We start from the raw sequence: 20,176 nt of genomic DNA, 5'->3' as shown, positions 1-20,176 counted from the left end.
TGTGTGTGTGTGTGAGGGGGGGATCAGAGTATCAGAGGAATGTGAGCGATGTCAGGCGAGTGGGAGCCTTCTGATGTGCACAAACCGTAACGAGAGGAGAGCTCGCTCGCATCCAGGTTGCCGATAAATATCCACATTTGCCCAAAATATTTAAGATCGTCGCCGAGTTTGTTAAAGAGACAATTCGAGGCGCTGTCTTCTCATAGCTGTGAATTTCTTTTGCAAGATTCATAGCAAAATCTCAGCTTGTTGTTTGGACACACGCGAAGAGTTAAGGTCCGCGTTTACACGTTTCCCCTTGACGCTGTCATTTATGTTGCCACTTTAAATGTCCAAAAGATGGGTTAGATCCCCATTTTCCGAACCCTTGCCTTGGGGTGGAAAAAAAGGAGGTGCAGTCTGATGGAAAAAGCTCTGGAAACCCACCACGGTACCGTGCGCCGTGGTTGCGACCGGGTCAAGTCGAGATATTAGCCCTCTTCAGACGGGTTGGGCGATTTCTCTCACGTTCAAGCACAGCTCTATTTCCTTTCCCTCTATCATCTGCTACCACCTTAATCCCCCCCCCTCCAGCTCAATCTCTCTTTTTTTCCCCACGAAATCTAACCTTGAGCCTATCGCAAGCTCGGTTAATCTTCTCCAAAGCCTTCCCAATACCTAGTGGTATTAACAGAGATATTACTGTGGTTAAAGCGGCGTTTGCCTCTCGATGAGTGACTGGGTGTGTGTGTGTGTGTGTTGCGTGTTTTCATTCCGGACGAGTAGACAACTGCCATTTGATCCACCTAACGTCCCGTGCAAGGAAGGGGGCTAGAGAAGCCGTGTATGGGAGGGGGAGATGGATGAGGGGGTCCACCGTGTGTGTGTGGCCGGTCTCAGAACTGTAAGTCACCGGGCGGCGGCGGCGGCGACGTCGGCAGCTTCCAGCGTACTAGCAGCAACATTTCTCTCCCGACGCCCATTCAGAACTCGCCTCCGCCTTTTCATTGGCTGCGCAGTCCGGGGCAGGGCGGAGCTTCGTGGCCTGGAAAGAAAAGGGGGAGAGGGGAAAAAAAAAACACTCCAGCGAGTGCGTAAAAAAGTCTTTGCCTCGGCGGCGGATGCTCAAAAGTTCAGACGTTTTTTCCCCGGTGCCTTCCCGAGCAGATCGAGGGAAGCCGAGGCGGAGATCGGGGCAGCGCTTCAACCCGCAGGCGCTCGCGAGAAGGTGGATCTTTCGCCCTAAGCTCAGCTTTAGACCAGAAAGGGGAGAACTATCCGGACCGGGCCTCTCCCTCCACATTTTTTTTTCTCCCCTCCTCTCCTCTCTTCCCCGCTGTTTACTTCGCCTGGCTGGGACAGCGTTGGTCAACCTGTTGGCGAGCTCCGCGGGCAAAACAACTCCAGAAGCGGAGTGTGGGCTCCTGTGAGTGCGCGCGGGCGCGCGTTTCTATTTTTACGCTCGATGGAAGTAACTAACTTTTCTTCTCGGCGGCGGCCGCTTCCGTGGAGTGTCGGCGCCTCGGTTTAAGAAGAAGAACCACCACCAAGAGGAGGAGGGGGGGAAGGGAAGGAGATCGAGTCCCCCCCCCCTCTCACCCCTCCTCCTTTCCTCGCTGGCTGTTTTATTTACCGATTATTATTTTTTTGAGACCATTTTCTTTGTCGCGCCCTTGAGCCGAAGAGGGGAGAAAACCGAATAGGATCCAGAGAAGGGGGGGTTGTTGGTTCGCCCCCCCCCCTTTTTTTCCCCTTCTTCTTCTTCTTCTTCTTTTTGGAAAAAAGGAACATCCTGGTCGCCTCTCCTGGTTTATACTTTTTTGGCTCCGGATTTGCGGAGGGGTGGAGGGGGGAAAGCAGAAGAGGCGGCGGCGGGGGAGGAGGAGGCGGCGGCGGAGGCGGCGGCGAAGGAGGAGGCCAGTCTGCTGCTGCTTGGTCCGGCTGGACTGCTGGAAGGGAGGCCATGCAGGCTCGCTACTCGGTGTCCAGCCCTAACTCGCTGGGAGTGGTACCTTACCTCGGCGGCGAGCAGAGCTACTACCGGGCGGCAGCCGGAGGGGGCTACGCGGCCATGCCTGCCCCCATGAGCATGTACTCGACTCACCCGGCAGCTCATGAGCAGTACCCGAGCGGGGGCGGCGGCGGCGGCGGCATAGGCAGGCCGTACGGGCCGTACCCACCGCAGCCCCAGCCCAAGGACCTGGTCAAGCCGCCCTACAGCTACATCGCGCTCATCACCATGGCCATCCAGAACGCGCCCGAGAAGAAGATCACGCTGAACGGCATCTACCAGTTCATCATGGAGCGCTTCCCCTTCTACCGGGACAACAAGCAGGGCTGGCAGAACTCCATCCGGCACAACCTCTCGCTCAACGAGTGCTTCGTCAAGGTGCCCCGCGACGACAAGAAGCCCGGCAAGGGCAGCTACTGGACCCTCGATCCGGACTCCTACAACATGTTCGAGAACGGCTCCTTCCTCCGCCGACGCCGCCGCTTCAAGAAAAAAGACGCCGTGAAGGACAAGGAGGAGAAGGAGCGCCTCCAACTTAAGGAGCCGCCGCCGCCGCCGCCTCCTCGGCACCAGCCGCAAGAGGGAGGCCAGCAGCAGCAGCAGCAGCAGCAGCCGCCTCCCCCCGTCAGGCTCCAGGACATCAAGACGGAGAACGGCTCCGCGTCTCCCCCGCAAGCCCTGTCCCCGCTGGGAGGAGCGCCAGTGCCCAAGATCGAAAGCCCCGAGAGCTCCAGCACCAGCAGCCTCTCCAGCGGGGTCGGCGGCGGCGGAGGAGGAGGCAGCCCGCGCGGTGGCCGAGCGCTGGGCTTGGAGTCCAGCGGAGCAGCCGAGTCCCAGCCGCAGAATCAGCACCACCCCCACCATCCGCACCCGCACCAGCACCCCCATCACCATCATCCGCACCCCCACCACCACGCCGCCCTCCACCATCCCCCGGCGCACCATCATCCCGGAGGGGGAGGGGGAGGCGGCGGCTTCAGCGTGGACAACATAATCATGACCTCCCTGCGCAGCTCGCCGCAAGGCGCCTCCGCCGAGCTCCTGGCTTTGCCGCCGTCCGCCGCCTCTTCCGCGGCCTCCTCATCGTCCTCCTCGTCCAGCGCCTCCACCTCCAGGACAGCCTCTCTGGCCCTGAGCAGCTGCTACTCCCCGGTGGCGGCCGCGGCGCAGAGCTCGCTCTACAGCGCCCCCTGCAGTCAGGGCGTCAACACCACCAACAGCGCGGGAAGCGCGGCCTCGCCAGTGGGCGGCGGCACCAACACGAGCAGCAGTTACCACTGCAACTTGCAGGCCATGAGTCTCTACGCGGCCGCCGCCGCTGCAGCCGCCGCCGCCGGCGGGGGAGGGACGGGGGGCAACGGCGGAGGGGACCGAAGCGGCGGGGGCCACCTGGGGAGCAGCCCCGTCGAGCCGGACCCGCTGCCCGAGTACAGCCTGGCGGCCAGCAGTAGCAGCAGCGCCTCCTCCCTCAGCTTGAGCCCTCCGGAGGGGCACCCGCAAGGCGGCGGCCGCTTGGCCTCTTGGTACCTCAACCAAGCCTCGGCGGTGGGCGAGCTCACGCATTTGGCGCCCGCCTCGGCTGCCGCGGCCACGTCGGCCTCCTCCTCCTCCTCCCCGGCGGGCTACCCGGGCCAGCAGCAGAATTTCCACGCCGTGAGGGAAATGTTCGAGTCCTCCCAGCGGCTGGGCTTGAACAACTCTCCGGGTAATGGCAGCGGCGCGGCCAGCAGCTGCCAAATGGCCTTTCCCGCCAGCCAAACCCTTTATCGCCCTTCAGGCGCCTTCGTCTACGACTGCAGCAAGTTTTGACCGCCGGGAGCGGGAAAGGGAAGGAGGAGGCGACGGCGGCGGCCGAGTGATAAGAACTCCAACTGGGCCCTCCGGCCTTCTTTCCCCACCAAACCAAAGGGGGCCAAAAAAAACCAAACAAAAAACTATTCAGCAGTGCAAAAGGCCGCATTTGCCCAATAAATAATTAAGTCATGGTTTGTTTAAGGACAGTGTTACACCAATAACACGTAAGTTTGTATGCTTTCCCCCCCCACCCACACACACACCCCTTTGAAAACTGCCTCCCCCTCTCCCCCCCCCCCCGTTTCCATCTGCGCGCTCTCCTGCGCCAGCCTGCTTGGCTGCCTGCCTTGCGCTTGACCCGGCTGGATGCCGACCGAGGAGGCGCATCCCCTCAACGGAGCGCGCAAGGCAGGCCGCGAAACGAGACTGCCCCGTGGCTCCCAACACGGGTGGGAGTTTTGCCACGGACTTCGACGAGGGCCTCGCCACTCTTTAACGAGGTGCAGGGCCGTTTCAAAAAGCAGTAAGAAGTTTTGCCCATTGACTCCTACGCAACGTGGATTGCGCAGTACACGTGTTCTTTCTTCTTCTCTCTCTCTTTCTCTCCTTTTCTCTCGCTTTCCCCGAAAGGGCTGTTTTATAACGCAAAAGACTTGTTTTAAAGTGTAAATGGAACATAGTAATTTATTTTTAAATCTGTTGTTGGATCGTTTGGACCAAACACCCAAAATGGTTGCCCCTCTCCCATCAGGAAAAAAAAACCCAAAAAAACAACTGACTTTAAAATGACCTGAAACGCTCTTTTTTTTTTTCTTCCATTATATAAGAAAAAGGGGGATTGTATTAATCTTATTTTATCATTTTATCATTTTCCTTTGTGTTGTTGAAGATAACCTTGAAGTTATTGACTTGTTTATTAATAAATTACCATTCAATTGGACCAAGAGCATTTACGTCTGGATATTTAATCCTTTTTAAATTAATTTTTTTAAGAATCTGTAAGCCAAAGTCATGAATAGAATCCTTATTTTAGTGTTAAATTAAAACAATAGTTTTGTGTTTAAAAAAAACCAAGTAACTGCCTGAAAAGCTTTTTGAGGGCTAGCAATTCAGTTTTAATTTATATTATCACTGCTAAACTCTTTTATCAGTAAGTAAACCTCATTGAGATCATCTATTTTACGTTGATTTCAATGGAATACACTGCCAGATAGACTTTGGATGAAGTTAAAAGTGATCATAAAAAATGCTCTGAATCAACCACTTGCTTGATAGAAGTATTATTGTTACATTTTTGAGATTTATGTTTATTATATCTCTGGAATCTAGGAGAAAAATTCACTAGGAGAAAAAAATCACAAAAATCTGAGCAGACAAGCCATCACACTTGACTAGCATTAGAACTAAAGGTCAGAAGGCATTTGGCTAATTGAACTTACAGGCACTGCCATATGACGCATAAAGGAAGGCGGCATTACAGAAGTCATAAAAAGATCCAGAAACAAATAATGGGTGTATGTAAACCTGCTATTTTTAGCAGCATTTTCTGATTTCATGTCTCAGTACTTTTACACAGAACTAAATCCCACTAATTTGTGCAGGACTTTTTCTTCTAAGCAAGCATGTCTAATACTGCACTGAACCTTTCAAAATATACATCATTTTTAATGTATGTTTCTGTCCCACTTTCTCTCTCTCTCATCCTAGTATGTAAAGCATTTTACAGCATGTTTGACTTTCTAATAGTTATTTGTGCCTTAGCGCTCTTTATTGATTATTCATTTATATGAAACATTCTTAACTAAAAGTGACCCAGATTGGATCCTAAATGTTTATCCCTCCCCTTTTTTTTCTCCTTTTGGACAAAGAGGTTGTTATTAGGATTGTGTGTTATTTTTGTTTTAATTTTCAAAATGTAAGTGTGAAAGCATCTGAGCACAGAAGCACCATAAGGACTTCTAATGTTGTTGTGGTCTCGCCTACCTTTCTAGCCCACCAAAACTAATGCCAAATTAAGTTCTTAAGATTCCATAAGATCATTACCTGATTCTTATAGTGGCCGATTGGGAGAGGGAAGAAATTTTAAGGTGGCCCCTGCTTCCTCTCTTACCAATGGTTTGGATTCCCACCCACCTTCTTTCATAATTTCTCTGCCTTTTTCCCCCTCTTTTCTTAATAGAATAAATTGCCTTGGGGGATGGCTGCAGGAGCATAAGGTTAAGTCTTGCTCACCTTCAGGTCAATTCCTGAATAGAGGAGTTTGAGGGAAGCAAGGAAGTTCTTTTCTATAACAACTAACAAATCAACCAATGCAATCTACCTTTAGCAGAGAGGGACTGGTCTACCATCAGAGGAGCAGTGAAGAGAAGCTCTATTGCTAAACCTCTGGTGTAAATTTTCAAGAGAAAGCAACCTCCCATCACTGATCTAATCTAAGGCAACACTTGGCAGCAATTGTCCCTTGGATTGTTAAGGGCCACAAATAATAAATAAATTCAGATTAATTTAATTAAGAATTGATCGATCAGGCTGCGCCTCACCTCAGCTGGGCCTCTAAGGAGATAAGAAAGGAGGGCTCAGAAACAGGGTAGGATTGAATCTATGTTTAGTTGTTTGGATTTTGATTTTTATTCCCACTGAGGAATTAATCACAAGCCATTGCAGTAATTTTTTTTTTTAAAAAAATTGTTTCTTTAAAAAATGTTTTGAATTATCAGAAGGGCAAATGCACTGAGGCTGTGTGTATTTTGTATCTATTTGGTATGTATTTTGAAGGGAATCGCATTAAGTCACATGGGATTTAATCTCAAAGGAATCAAATGGAAATTTAAATTTAGAATTTATAGAACTTATCCTTGGTTTCGGACATATTTACTTTTGAAATGAGTTACATTTTAGTTTCTTAACTACAATCCAAAGAAAATGGGCTAAAATTTTAAATTTATAATCAGGTCCCTAAATCGCTTCATCTAAAGATATTGGAATAATTCAAACAAAATAGACCTACTTAAAATTTCAAATGGAAAAAAATAGTTTGGTTTTAACAGGTTCTTGATATTGATTGATGTCTCTTTTTAAGACTGGGTCCTGCATCTAGTTGAACTGAGTGAAGCGGATTTCACATATCTGCATGTATCTTTGGTTTCAGCTGGTCTCTAGTAGCATGCTTACCTAGCCTGATATTTAGGGAGAGTTGATGGCAGTAGTATACTTTTTGGATGGATTACTGTATCCTAACTTTTCTCTTGACTGGCTTAAATACGGTGTTGGAGGCAGGAATCTTTAGGCTTCTTCTAAAAACAATTTTGAATCGAATATCAGTTTTGCACGTTTTATACAATCGGTGGATATAGAATACCATGTTTACAGAATCTCATAATCTAGGCAGGGTCATAAAAGTACAATGAGCAAAGGAAAGGTTTGGAATGAACCTTTGAGTTCGCTGGGGGTGAGAGAATTAAGTGCAAGCTTGTGGTCATCTCCATAGTAAGGATTTTGTATACTTCAGTTTTAGCCAGTTTGAAGCCCTTGTGGCTGTGCATCTAAGAAGCCAAGGGAAAGAGAAAAGGAAATCGGACTGAAGGGCTGGGGGTGGCTATTGCCTTTCCATTCAGTTTCTGTTTTGTTCAAAGGGGGGGGCGGAGAGAGAATGGAGTAGGGAAAATTTCTTATGGCAACTTCATAGCAGTTGCCACTGGCCGCTCCTCAAGTCCACTCACAATTCAGCTTTTGGACTTGGAGGGGGGGGTAGGTACCACGAAACTCCTTTGGAATATATGGAAAGCATTGTTGACCTCACCCAGCTGACCCAGGGATACCAGAAAGGGGCACTATGCTTAAGACCATTTTGTCTCTTGGGTCCTTCATTCTTTTGAACCAATGTCCTCTCCCTTCTCTCCCCCCCACCTCCTCCACTTTCCTTCATGAGAAAAACCAGAGAGGCAGAGGGGGGAGGCTTTCTCCGAGTGCTCCTTTGCTGATTTAGTGGATTTCCAATGGCACAAGTAACTTCCTGCTTTTCCAGCAGTCACCGCCAACTCTTCTGAGGATTAGATTCCTTGACAAAACAGTAGATTTGGGGACAGGCTGGAGATGCGCCTGGGAGGGAGGGAGGGAGAGGAATAGGAGTTCTATTTTATCTGGACTTTCCCCCACAAAGTACCTACAAAGATGCATTGAGTGGGAAAGATATTAGGCCCACAAATCTGGGGGGCACTTGGTTAAGAAAGTGGCTTCAGTGCAGGCACACAGGCCTGATGCAAATCTCATATTTTTGTGCCCAGGCTTCCTGGTAGTGGCTGTCCCCAAAATCAGTGCAATTTGCTTCTTCTCTTGGGAAAGCTGTTTCAAGCGTCCCCCAGATGTTTGATCCCCGAGAAGGAAGGAAGGAAGGCCTCCAGGACTGGCGTGTAAACCACACAGGCCAGACTACAGGGCGAAGAAGCCTCACTGGGTCTAATCAGATCCCCAGCCTAGGGAGAAAAGGTGCCCCAAAAGCGTCTTTTGGAGCAAAGGCGTTCACACAAGGGCAGCAGGCCCGGACTGACTCCCAGATGTGCTTGCCCGGAAAAGGGCCCAGCAGTAAAGACCCACCCCGGGCTGGCAGTCAGGGAGAGCTGGGAAGGAGTCTTGAGATCGCGGCTGCTGTCGGGAGAGCGGGAGGGCTAACTCTCCGGCAGCCTCTCCGCCTTCGCCGGCATTGACAAGATGGGGCAAGCCAGCCTTCCACTTGGGTGCGCTTGCAGACGGCAGCCCACCCAGCCCGGCTGCTTTCAATAAAAGCTGGCGCGGGGAGGACCCTTTCAAGGTCGTTCAGCAACTAGGCCGCTTCTTTCAGTTTCGCCTCTTGATTGCTGTTTATTACTCAGTATTTACTCCTCGGCTGCTCCCCGCCCCCCCTCCCCTCTTTTTGTTTTGATGACACACGTGCGAGGAGGGGAGGAGGAGGGAGGGAGGTCAACCACAGGTGGATCTGCCCCAGGGCCTACTCCCGCGCGCCCCCCCCACCCACCCGCCAGGGCGCAGCAGCGGGGAAAAAGTTAACCCCCAAAAAATTCCCTCTTGTGCCCGGGACGTTGGGGCCCTCCGGGGAGGAGGAGGAGGCCCTGAAACGGAGCTGAGCAAACCTTGGAGGCGTGAGGACGCCTCCCGCAAGGCCGGAGAAGAAAGCGGGAAGCTCGGGTGTCTTCCAGCTCGGCGGCAGGAGCGATCCCGGGCGCCCTGCTCCAACCTTCGCTCTTTAGCGCGGAAACGGCGAGCTTTTGGCGAGCAACCGACTCGGGCTTGCTCGCTCCGAGCGCGGGGTTGCCGCGGAATGATCGCGCCTTTGCGCCGGCGGCTCCTCGGGGCACAGCAGACCTGCCTCCCTTTCCCATCGGCTGGCCTCCCTCGCGTGGCCCCGAGGGGAAAAGCCAGGTCGCCCGGTGCCCAGCGCTCGCCTTGGCTCGTAGCCAGCGCCTCGGCGCGACCTCGGGAGGCTCTCTGGTCGCCAGGCGAGGACCGGCTCCAGCGGGCCGCGGCGACGGGGAGCGGTGCTGCGCCCAAGGGCCGCTTCCCCCGCCGAGGCTGATCTGGTTAGAGTTGCCGGCTCGTTGGCAGGAGGTAATTAGCCAGGGGAGAAAGGCTACTGCCGACCGCTGATTCTCTGACCGCGAGCGGCAAGCTTGAAATCATTTTGCCCGTGCGTATTCCTTGCTTCGTTTGGTTTTGTGAATCGGGCTTTTGAGCGAGTCCCGATTGTGGCAGGAGAGCTCTTCGGCGCACGAAGGAAAGGACAAAAGGTACGTTCCTGGGAATGGACTTTCCACGCCTGCCACCCGGTCTAAGACCCCGGGTCAGCGCCTTTGCAATCCAAGGCTCCCAGTAGACGCGAGAGCCAATCGGAATGTAAAACAGATGTTTGGCTGAAAGCGGCTTCGGAATGTATACCGGTACATTCTAGATAAAGGGCAAAAATGTGTAGATTTCCCAGGTTTTCTTTTGATGTTTGAATACGTTTTACTCGAGAATTAAAACGCGGGAAAGGTCTAGACAAGTGTGTGCGCACCTGAAATGGCTTAGTTCGAGCCTGGAACTTCCCCTAGCAAAGGAGGTGGGGAGCTGCTGGTGCCACTTCAGACAGTGGATTTATGGCGGTGATCTTAAAAAATATCGCTGTGGTTTGCATTGGGCGATCTGACAGCAGTGTGCACTGCAACCCTAGAGCTGAAAAGTGACTTTGGAGGGCGTCTATTCCAACTTCTTCTCGGTGCAGGTTTTGTGTTACTTAAAAAAAAAAAAAAGAATTAAGATTATGCTATACATTCTGACTTGCTAGTGATGATCCACTTTCCAGAATTGTTGAGTCAGGCAGCATACAAGTTTAAATAATAATATTTATTTAATTATATTTAATAACAATAATAATTATTTCTCCTTATGTGACAAAAGTGGGGGAAACACCCTCTTCCCCACACCTATATGTTGAGAATGAATTTAAAAAATGGGTTAGGCCATCGTTTTGGAGAAAAAAAATATTAAAGTCTTTTTTTCTCATCAATTTCTACCATTGTAAGGGAGGAGCTCTGTTTCAGAAGGATTATGAATCCTATTTAGTTTGCAATCTTTTAAAGTTACAATTCTTACCTGGAAGCAAGCAGTACTGAGACTGTGATCTTTGACTATATAAACAAGCAATGGATTGAATTGTACCTTCAGACAGAAGTTCAATCTGTGTAAAGCAGCTGGTTTGATTTGCCCTAAAATCCTTTCCTGAATTTTGCAGTTTGTCAAACCCCATGTTTTTCTGTTAATTAAAAAGGAGAGAAAAAAAGTGTTTTGTAAATAAAAGCTATTTTTGTAAACGAATTTAGAAAAAATAAGTCTACTGGAAGTCAATAGTGCCATCCTTGAGTAAAAATAATTTTCGATAAGGAATGTTTGACACATTGACAAATTAAAAGGAGAACTACTCATCAAATGGGTAGAACCTACCGGTAGTTAAATAGTGTTGTTCAGAAACTGACAATAGTGTTGTTTATTGATTAGAATCTAGCGTGGTCAGAATTTGGTGTGGAATACCATTTAATTATATTTTCTAAAACATATGTTACTGATGGAAAATAAATAGTTTTTCTGTGGGGGAAGAAAACTATTTTTGGATTGTCACATGAGAACCTGATAGCATCTCTAGCCCACTCCCAGTATGCACCACCCAGTCTCCAATTCACACATTTCCTCAACTGTAAAAACTCAAGTGTTTCCCACTTACTTCTTAGAACATTTTACTGTAATTCTCGCCAACATTTTGTCTCTTCAAATTTGAGTCCTCGGGTTTAATATAATCTATTCCCAAATAAGAACATTGCTAAGAAGATCACATCTGACTGAACACGGGCATCGTTCAAACTGCTAAGGTAATTTTTATTCACAGCAATAAGTGCACCTGAGAGGTGTTCACACACAGGCGTGGTGTCTAACATGGGGATGGAGAACAGTGTCAAAGATATAAAATCTATTGTGTGTGAAAGAAAAAAAGAAGCCAGAAAGTTTTAGGCTTTCTTCTCCTTCCTCAACATTAAGCCCTAAGGCTTAATCATATAATCGGCTGATGAGGAAATATCAAAAGATTCCTTGATTTTCCTTGAAGGGGTAAATTTAATAAATTTGAGTGCAGGTGCTATTCCCAAACACTTTTCCTGTGGCTTTTCTTTCTCTCTCCCCTTCCCTCCCTCCCTCCTTCTCTTCCTTTTGTTTTTACATTCAACTGCTCAGAGAGGGAGGGCGCAGTTCCATGTTTTGGGAGACCCCCAGTGATTCTTCCATAAAGCACTCTGAAAACGTTTCAAATTGGACAAACGTTTGGGGGAATCCAGCGGGCAGAGGGAATTTTAAAGGTGTGAGAAGCTGACACCTTCCTGTTTGGCTTTCCTGTGAAGTCAAGCGTGAGAAAGGTGGGCCGGGAGAGATTGAAGGATCTAGCTCTCAAATGCCTGTGGTCACAATCCAATCAGTTCTTCTTTGGCTTGGAGGCCTACCTAGTTCCTGGTGGGAAAGCTTTCCCCCCCCCCCCCCCCCCCCCCCCCCCCCCCCCCGCAACACAGGGGCTTATTCTGAGTGGCCATTTAGCCCTCAAATGGGACCAAGAGCTGAATGAGGCTAGGCCAGGGGTAGGCAACTTTGGCTCTTTTATGACTCCTGGACTTCAACTCCCAGAATTCCTGAGCCAGCCATAAAAGAGCCAAGGTTGCCTACCCCTGGGTTAGGCCCAGCGCCCTTTCTAGGCCCAGCGCCCTTTCTTTCTGCGAGGAGAAGTTCCTGCTTCGCTTCTGGGCCAGGCTTGGGGGGGGGGGGGCTGGAGACCGACGATTTCTTCCCTGCCCTAACAGCAAGTCAGAAAAAGGACCGGCACTCGCTCAGAAAAGTGTTTGCGGGAGGCCAGGCCAGAGTGGCTCCCATATGCGGCCTACCAGGGAGCCGCTCCAGGGAGAGCGAGAGAGACAGGGTTTTCTGGCCATTAATCTCATTTAATGAAACGATAGCTGAAGGTCTCCTGGGGGAGAAAGAGCGGTGAAACTTAGGAGGGGGAAAGGGCGCGCCCGGAGACGTGCTTCGGCAGCAACCCCCGTGGCAGGGCCGGAGCGATCGGCCTTGACTCACTTAAGCCACATTCAGAAGTGGCGCAGACGCAGGAACCCAGCAAGGAGGGCTGGGAAGGGGGGGGACCGGGGGGCGGCGGGTAGGCAGGAAGAGGGAAAGGCCGCAAGCAGATAAAAAGCAGAATCTAAGTTTAACCGCATTCAAAGACCGCAGAACCAAATACTGCCAAGGGTTTGCTCGGAGAAATGCGGGCCGGGGGGGGGGGGAAGAGAAATGGCGAAGAAGCTTTAACACCCGGGACCCACGGGTCTCCCTGCCCAAAGGGGATCTGTTTCCCAAGAAGTGGATTTAGGGAGCCCCACAGTCTCCTGGCTCGCAAGACTGGCGACAAAGGGGAAGTGGGGGCGCTCTTCGCCTCTCCCCAGCCTCCCCAGCCACAGTTCAACGCATTCCATAAGTCTCCCCCAAACTTCCTGGCTCTTCCTCCAGAACAAACTTCTGAAGGGGGGGGGGGTGAACCCAGGCACGTACACGGGTTTGCGCGCCGTGGAAAAGAAATGCCAAGAATGGGTCTGCTTCGACCGAAACCGGTTATTCTCGTCGGTGCCTTCTCGTCCTCTGCGCAGGGAGGCGGCCTCCGCAGCCGCTAGGCAGTCGAAGGACGCGCAAAGACACCCGTCGTCCGAGAAAAATGCCCCAAGAATTCCAGCGAGGATCCCGAGAGGAAGATTGGCCCTTGCAGGAGAGGAAGGGAATTGGGCGCCTAATGGTCAAGAACCTCCCAGCCTTCTCCCGGGAGGGGGGTTTCCTGGGAAGCGCCCCTCCTCCCCCCCCACGTTCAGGGCAGGTGGTCCTTCTCCCCGGCAAAGGTGGTACAAAACGCAACCAGACATTAATTGCGAGCTTCGAAACGCGAAAGCAGCTTATTAGACGTGCTGAGAAGAGCAGCAGCCAACTCGAGTTACCGCTTTCCTATTAAAAGAGGGTTTTTATTGGCGAAAATGTTTTGTTATTTTCATCGCCCCCCCCCGTTCCCTCCCTCTTCGCGATTGCACTTAGCCCCAACTGGAGGGGGAGAGAAGGCAAAAGAGCAACGGCCAGCCTAGAAGGTGGCCCTGTCCTGTTTGAAGGCCTGGGCCGCTTCCTTGGCCTGGGGCAGGGATAGGCAACCTTAGCTCTTTTATGACTCATGGACTTCAACTCCCAGCTATGCTGGCTCAGGAATTCTGGGAGTTGAAGTCCATGAGTCACAAAAGAGCCAAGGTTGCCTACCCCTGGCCTGGGGAATTGAAGCCAAACGACGCTCTGAACCAGATCGCCAAGCGCGGCTGCTGGGAACAGCAGACTCCTTCGCGTCGTCGTGTGAACCCAAACAGCTTGCTTTAGTGTCTGCTAAGTGTATAGTTGGAATCCAGATTTAATAACCAGACGAAGAATGTTGGGGGAACGTTTAGAAGTCTAAAAAAAATCCACAATCCAAAGGGCAATTCCTTGGAAGGATGAGCCAATTCCAGAATGCAGATCCTTTGGCCACTTGTAGGATGCCCGAAACTTGCTTCAGGGGGCCCCTTTGGACGCGTGTCATCAGACTCTCATCGTAGTGGCTGCTACGCGACTCACTTCCTAGTTGTAGGCCGGGAAGCTGAAGCCACGTCTTTGTCCCAAACGTTCCCAGACGCCTCCCCGCTTCTTTCAAAGCAGGCCTTCCGCCCCCCGCTTGGCCCAAGGTTTTCGTTTGTGTTTTTCTTGGGTTCATCTTTTCCCCCCCTTTTTCCAAGACCCAGCAGCGGTTTGCTAGCAGATTGAGTTAGCGGGCTACTAACACGGAAAACCGGCTCAGGAAAGGAGAAGGCCCCGAGGCAGCCCCGAACATAACTTTCAAGGCCGCTTGCCGGGACCCTGCACTTCCAGGGAAGCTGAAGATCTCTCCAAGCAAATGCGCGCTTCTTCCTGCTCCCGCTCTTCCTTGGCGTCCCCCCCCCCCCCCCCCCCCCCCCCCCCCCCCCCCCCCCCCNTTCCCTCCCTCTCTCTCTCTCTCTGTCTCCTTCCCTCCCTCTCTCTCTCTCTCTCTCTCCCTCCCTCCCTCTCTCTCTCTCTCTCTCCTTCCCTCCCTCTCTCTCTCTCTCTGTCTCCTTCCCTCCCTCTCTCTCTCTCTCTGTCTCCTTCCCTCCCTCTCTCTCTCTCTCTCTCTCTCCTTCCCTCCCCCCCCTCTCTCTCTGTCTCCTTCCCTCCCTCTCCCTCTGCCCCAAGTCGGCCGCTCTCCTCCGAAAACTTGCTTCTCCGCCGACGGCAGGCTTTTTTTCCTTGGGTTCTTGCGCCTGCAGAGTTAAGTGGCCAAGGGAGGACTTTGCAGCCATTGTGTGGGAGGCGAGAGAGAGAGAGAGAGAGAGAGAGAGAGAGCAAGAAAGGCAGGCGAGCTAATGTTTTTTTGTCTTCCTTTCTTTGACTGCCAAGCGTCTTTCCTAGGGAATGGAGGATTTCTTCCCTTTCTCGATCCACCGCCCCCCCCACCCCTTTAACAAACAGATTTGTTTCAACTTGGGTGGGCAGAAAGGAGAACCGCTTGTGAGGCCCAGAGCAACCTTTACCTGCTGGAGCCTTTCACCTTTGGCTCCGCGGGAGGCAGATGGGGCGGGCGCTTGATGTGCGGCCCCTGCCCTCGAAGAAAGCCCGCCGCCCTCATTGCTCTCAACTGCTTTTTTAAATTGGCATAAATTTCTGCCTTTCCCCGGTTCCCACCTCCTGCCAGGAAAAACCCACTCCTTTGCAGCGATTCAGTCTCCGAGGGGCAGCGAAGTTGCGCCTGCGCTGAAGTAAGCCTGCCTGTGGATCTGGGTGGATAAGAAGGGTTGCAAGGTAGCAGAGGATAAAGAGCAAAAAACCCTCTTTAAAAAATTTCCCACTTTGAGAGATGCATTTTAAAAGACCCAGAAGCATCTTCAGTGGCACTTGTCTCCCATGGGAACACTTTTCTCCCATGGCTTTGCATCCTCTGTGATTTAGACATACACAAAGTGGGTCGAAATTACAGCCCTTTATACTTACTAACCCCTAGAATAAATCCCAATAAAGTCGACAGATCTAGGACCCTAAGTGGCAATCTGAAGAAGTTTACAGAAATACACAGTGGAAAAGGAGATGCAGGGAAGACGTTAGCATCCTCCATAGATGTCTGCAGGGAAGGGGTCAAAAAAGTTAAAATGGTGGCCACCATTTTTTACTTTCATAATTTTGACTGCATGATTGTGACCAGGGTCTTGACTTTTTTGACCCTTTCTTTGCTGGTGCCTCTAAATTCTTGCCTTGAAGATTGCAATTCTATGCACACTTCCTGTTGATTTCAATGCAATCTACTTTCAATGGCAGGGTTGAGATAAACCTGAGTACATTAAATATTTTAAATGGTGGTGGTATATATTATATGATGATATATTAGATCCAGTGTGGAACATTGAAAACATTGTTTAATTGAGGATTATTCTTTAAATTAAAAAAAACTGCCTAAGTTTACCTATTGGGGAATAAGTCTAAAAGTAAATTTATGGACTTGGATATTCTCATGGAGCATTGCTCTGGAAAGACCAATGAATAAAAGAAGGTTACTTTAGAGAAATCATAAACATCCCTGAGAGTTCCAAGTTTGAATTTTAAAACAAGCAAACAAAAACAAAGCCCTACTCTGCAAAGCTGGCCGAAGCTCATCTCGGTCTTCTCTTAGATATTCTGATTTCTGTTTCTGTAGTTTAATTTATTCAGCTAATTAGAAGAGGTGAACGGCAATAAAAGGCTGAAGGGGGCTGTCCTATACACAAACGTTTTAAGCGTTTTAAGCGAGGAAATGCATTAAATTCAAAATGAACTGGGTTCTAAGCCATTGCTAAATATAACCTCTTTCTTTCTTTCTTTCTTTCTTTCTTTCTTTCTTTCTTTCTTTCTTTCTTTCTTTCTTTCTTTCTCTTCCTTCCTGCCTGCCTGCCTGCCTGCCTTCTTTCTTTCTTTCTTTCTTTCTTTCTTTCTTTCTTTCTTTCTTTCTTTCTTTCTTTCTTTCTTTCTCTTTCTTTCTTTCTTTCTCTTCCTTCCTGCCTGCCTGCCTGCCTGCCTGCCTGCCTGCCTTCCTGCCTTCCTGCCTTCCTTCCTTCTTTCTTTCTTTCTTTCTTTCTTTCTTTCTTTCTTTCTTTCTTTCTTCCTTCCTTCCTTCCTTTCTTTCTTTCTTTTCTTCTCTCTCTCTTTTTTCTTTCTTGCCGCGAAAGAGCCTCGACCCATGGATCCCCTTTCGCCCTTCCAGAGGGAGAAGCGTTCCCTTTGCCCCTGGCCGCGCGCTGCCCCTCCCACACGGCTGCCGAGGGTCTCCAGCTCGCTCTGCTTTGGCTTTTCCGAGCCAGTCAAAACGCGGCGACGTCGGCCTGTATCGGGGCTTTGTTGTGTCTGGAGACCGGCGACCCGCCCGTTTTAGGAAGCGGGCATTTTCTGCCCTCGCGCGAACGTCCCACTCCTGCGCACCCTTTTCACTGCTGCGGAGAAGGGAACAGGCGCCCGTGGCCCCTTCAGCCGGGTTAGTTTTTTTTAGCTCACAAGCGCGGGTGAGGTTAAGAGAGGGGCAGGAACCGAGCCCTTTCCGCGGAGCCCGGGGCTGAATCCGGAATCCGGTCAGTGATGCCAACTTGGCCCCGAGCGGAATCCGGAGCGAGGGCGTGAGTTCGGTTTGGGGCGAGGGGAGACTCTTGTCGGAAAACAAGGCAGCCTTGGCAGATTCCTAAAGTCAGGCAGGCAGGCAAGGCGTTCACTTAGGAAACTTTCTTTCTTTCTTTCTTTCTTTCTTTCTTTCTTTCTTTCTTTCTTTCTTTCTTTCTTTCTTTCTTTCTTTCTTTCTTTCTTTCTTTCTTTTCCCAGGATCTTAAGCTCTCCGGTCCTGACCTTCAGAGATGTCCACGACTGCGTTAAAAGTGACCCCCTGCTCTGCCTGCGGGACCGGCTTTCGTTTTGGCTTTCCGACCGACCGGGAGAAGGAGGCGACCGGCAAGGTTGATTCTCTCTCATTCTTCCGAAAATCCATCCGTCTCACCCGTCCCGTCCTGGGGGCCTCCAGACTCCTTCCTAATCACCTATTAGTCTCAGTTTAGGGGGTGAGGGGCAGCGGGCAGGTGTCGAATATCACCCTTTAAAACGATGCGGTAAGTCTCCCGGGTAGCGCTACTAAACCAAGACTTTCTGCAGGCAAGGCGGGGGAGTACCAGTAGAGCGGGCCAGGTCTCTCTCTGTGTGTGTTGTGTTGTGTGTGTGTGTGAGGGAGAGAAGGAGAGAGAGAAGGAAACCGTCACTTGTGCCTCTCAGTATTTGTCACAACACCGCGTCTCTTTTTCATCGTTCTGGAGGATAAAGCAAGGCTGCTCCGTTATTTTGCAACCTCGACTAAACTGAAGCAAACAGCGCCAGGCTTATTTTTCTGTGGTTGAGGGGAGGGAAGGGAAGGGAAGTCATAGTAGCAACCTCTTAGTCTCTCTTTCCCCCCCCCCTTTGGTTTCCAGGAATCTTGTAGGGCAGCTGATTGGGTGGGAGCTTGGCTGTGTTCTGATTGNCCCTTTGGTTTCCAGGAATCTTGTAGGGCAGCTGTGCCCCCCCCCCCCCCGTCTTCTGCCCAGGCGCGTCCTCTAGATGTGGGAAACTCTCACTCGCCCCTAGCGATTGATGGAAACTGTAGTAGTCCAAGGCGTCAGGAAAGGATGCCCGGTCGAGGAATAGGTGCTTCGGGGTTGTCTTCCACAGGAAGCGTGTCCTTGGGTTGTTGTTTTTTTAAAAAATTTTATTCGCCCCCCCCTTCTTCTGTTAAATTTATTGAAAGCCCGGGAAGAGTGGGATGGGATGGGATGGTTTTCCAACCCCGAAAGCAAGAGATCTAACTAGGCCAGCGAAGAGAGGGAGAAGGAAGGAAGGCCAGGCGATTGGAGGAATCCTCTTGCCAGACAAGGCCTCAGTTCAGATGGGCGGGATGGAAGGGAGAGTTGGGCATTTGTGGGACTTCTGGATTGCGCAAGGCGGCCTTCCTCACCCTCCGCTTTTGGAAGAGCGGCCCACAAAAGCACCCGGGGAACAAACTGTTCCTCGGGCGGGCGGAGCACCCCACCCTGCGGGGAAGAGACCAGCTAATCCCGGCCAGAGCCTCTCCCTTCCCCTCCAACCTTCATTTCGGGCTTTTGCCCTGCCTGGCGGGGCGCGTATCGTTTTGGCACCGGCGGCGGCTGGGTAAACCGAAGATGGAGCCCGTCCCAGCTATGAACCTCCATCTGGCAGCTTCCTGGTCCCGCGGGCGGTGCAAGAGCCTCCGGCACATCCCGGGGGGGGTGGTGGTTGGTTGGTTGGGCGCACCAGACCCGTTAAGACTCTCCTACCGGGGCTGGGAAGGAGCCGGGGACAGCCGAGGGGCATCTCGGGCAGCGGCCGGGATGAAGTCCCGGTTTGGGTGTGATGGGCGGCTCTTTCTTGTCCTCCACTAAGCTCCGCTTACAGACGTTTGTGCCGTTTGGTGGAAGCAAAACCCCCACAATGTATCTGGAGAGCGGTTGGGGTGGTGGGGGAGGGAAGGAATAGGCATAACCAGAGCGCTGCAGAGGCCAGTTGCAATGAAGACCTGGCTTGACATTTTGCACTCTGAATAGAAAAATATAAGGCAGTGTTTCTCAACCTTGACCATTTGAAGGCATGGGGACTTCAACTCCCAGAATTCCACAGCCAGCAATGCTGGCTGTGGAATTCTGGGAGTTGAAGTCCACATGCCTTCAAATGGTCAAGGTTGAGAAACACTTGATATAAGGCGATGGGACCGCGTTTTATGGCAAGCCCTCCTGCCCCCAAAGGCGGGCGGATCCCTCGCGCTGCCTGAAGGCGAGGCCCCCCTTTTTTCTGCGCCTGGTTTTCTGAAAGAGTTAAGGCGCCGTCGCAGTTCAGCTTCGCCTCTCTCGTCGGGCGCAGCAGTTTTACTGGCCGATCCGATCGTGGCTGGTTTCTTGGCTTCGCCGGCAGCCCCGTCTCGCCCAGACTAGGCGCAGGCGGTGTTGCCGGCCGGGATTTCAGCCCCGAACCTCCGAGGCGCCGCATCTAGGGCTGCCCCGCGGGTGGTGGCTCCCCCACCCCCCCGCAAACAGAACAGTCCCTTCCTTCTCCGTTTTTGCTTTATCTAGAGCGAAATTCGTCTCCTTACGGTCCCCGCTGCACGGAGAGGCGGGGTGGCGACTGGGGCGGCTTGCCGTTCAACGCGTCTAGATGCCCCGCGGAGCTTAGTCGGAGAGAGGGGGGGGGGAATAGAAGGGGCCTCGCGGAGCGTCGGTGCTTTCCCCCCCAAACCCCTCGGCCAGGTCGGCGATCGGGAAGCGGGGAGGGGACTGGGGGGGGGGCGCCCAAGCTGCAAAGGTGGCTTTTCCGACGGCCTCCTGCCAGCTGACCCGGTTGGGAACTGCAGGCTTTTGAGGTGCCCTGGCGAGGGGCAGCGCCGAGCTGACTGGACTGCCAGTCGACCCCCGTGAAGGCGCCGAAGGAACCGAAGAGGCAAGCGGCCCAAAGAGGAGGAGGAAGAGGAGGAGGAGGAAGAGGAGGGAGGAAGAAGAGGAACGGGAAGAAGAGGAAGAGAAGGGGAAGAAGAGGAGGAGGAAGAAGAGGAGGAAGAAGAGGAGGGAAGAAGAGGGGGAAGAGGAAGAAGAGGAGGAGGAGGAAGAAGAGGAAGAGGGGGAAGAGGAAGAGGAGGAAGAAGAGGAACGGGAAGAAGAGGAAGAGGAGGAGGAAGAAGAGAGGAAGAGGAGGAGGAGGAAGGAAGAGGAGGGGGAA

The 20,176-nt window shown here is 51.7% G+C and overlaps 1 protein-coding gene across 1 annotated transcript; it reads left to right on the top strand.

The window, feature by feature from the left end:
• The first annotated feature begins 1,942 nt into the window (after positions 1-1,942).
• FOXC1 (forkhead box C1) lies at positions 1,943-3,825 on the top strand. Its single transcript, XM_015813098.1, has one exon. The coding sequence runs from the start codon at positions 1,943-1,945 to the stop codon at positions 3,797-3,799; it is 1,857 nt and encodes a 618-aa protein (XP_015668584.1). The 3' UTR covers positions 3,800-3,825.
• Positions 3,826-20,176: the final 16,351 nt, after the last annotated feature.

The sequence above is a fragment of the Protobothrops mucrosquamatus genome, unplaced genomic scaffold, assembly GCF_001527695.2.
Source record: "Protobothrops mucrosquamatus isolate PMUCROS unplaced genomic scaffold, P.Mucros_1.0 scaffold_6, whole genome shotgun sequence".
Lineage (NCBI taxonomy): Eukaryota > Metazoa > Chordata > Lepidosauria > Squamata > Viperidae > Protobothrops > Protobothrops mucrosquamatus.
This window is presented reverse-complemented; position numbering and strand designations above follow the sequence as displayed.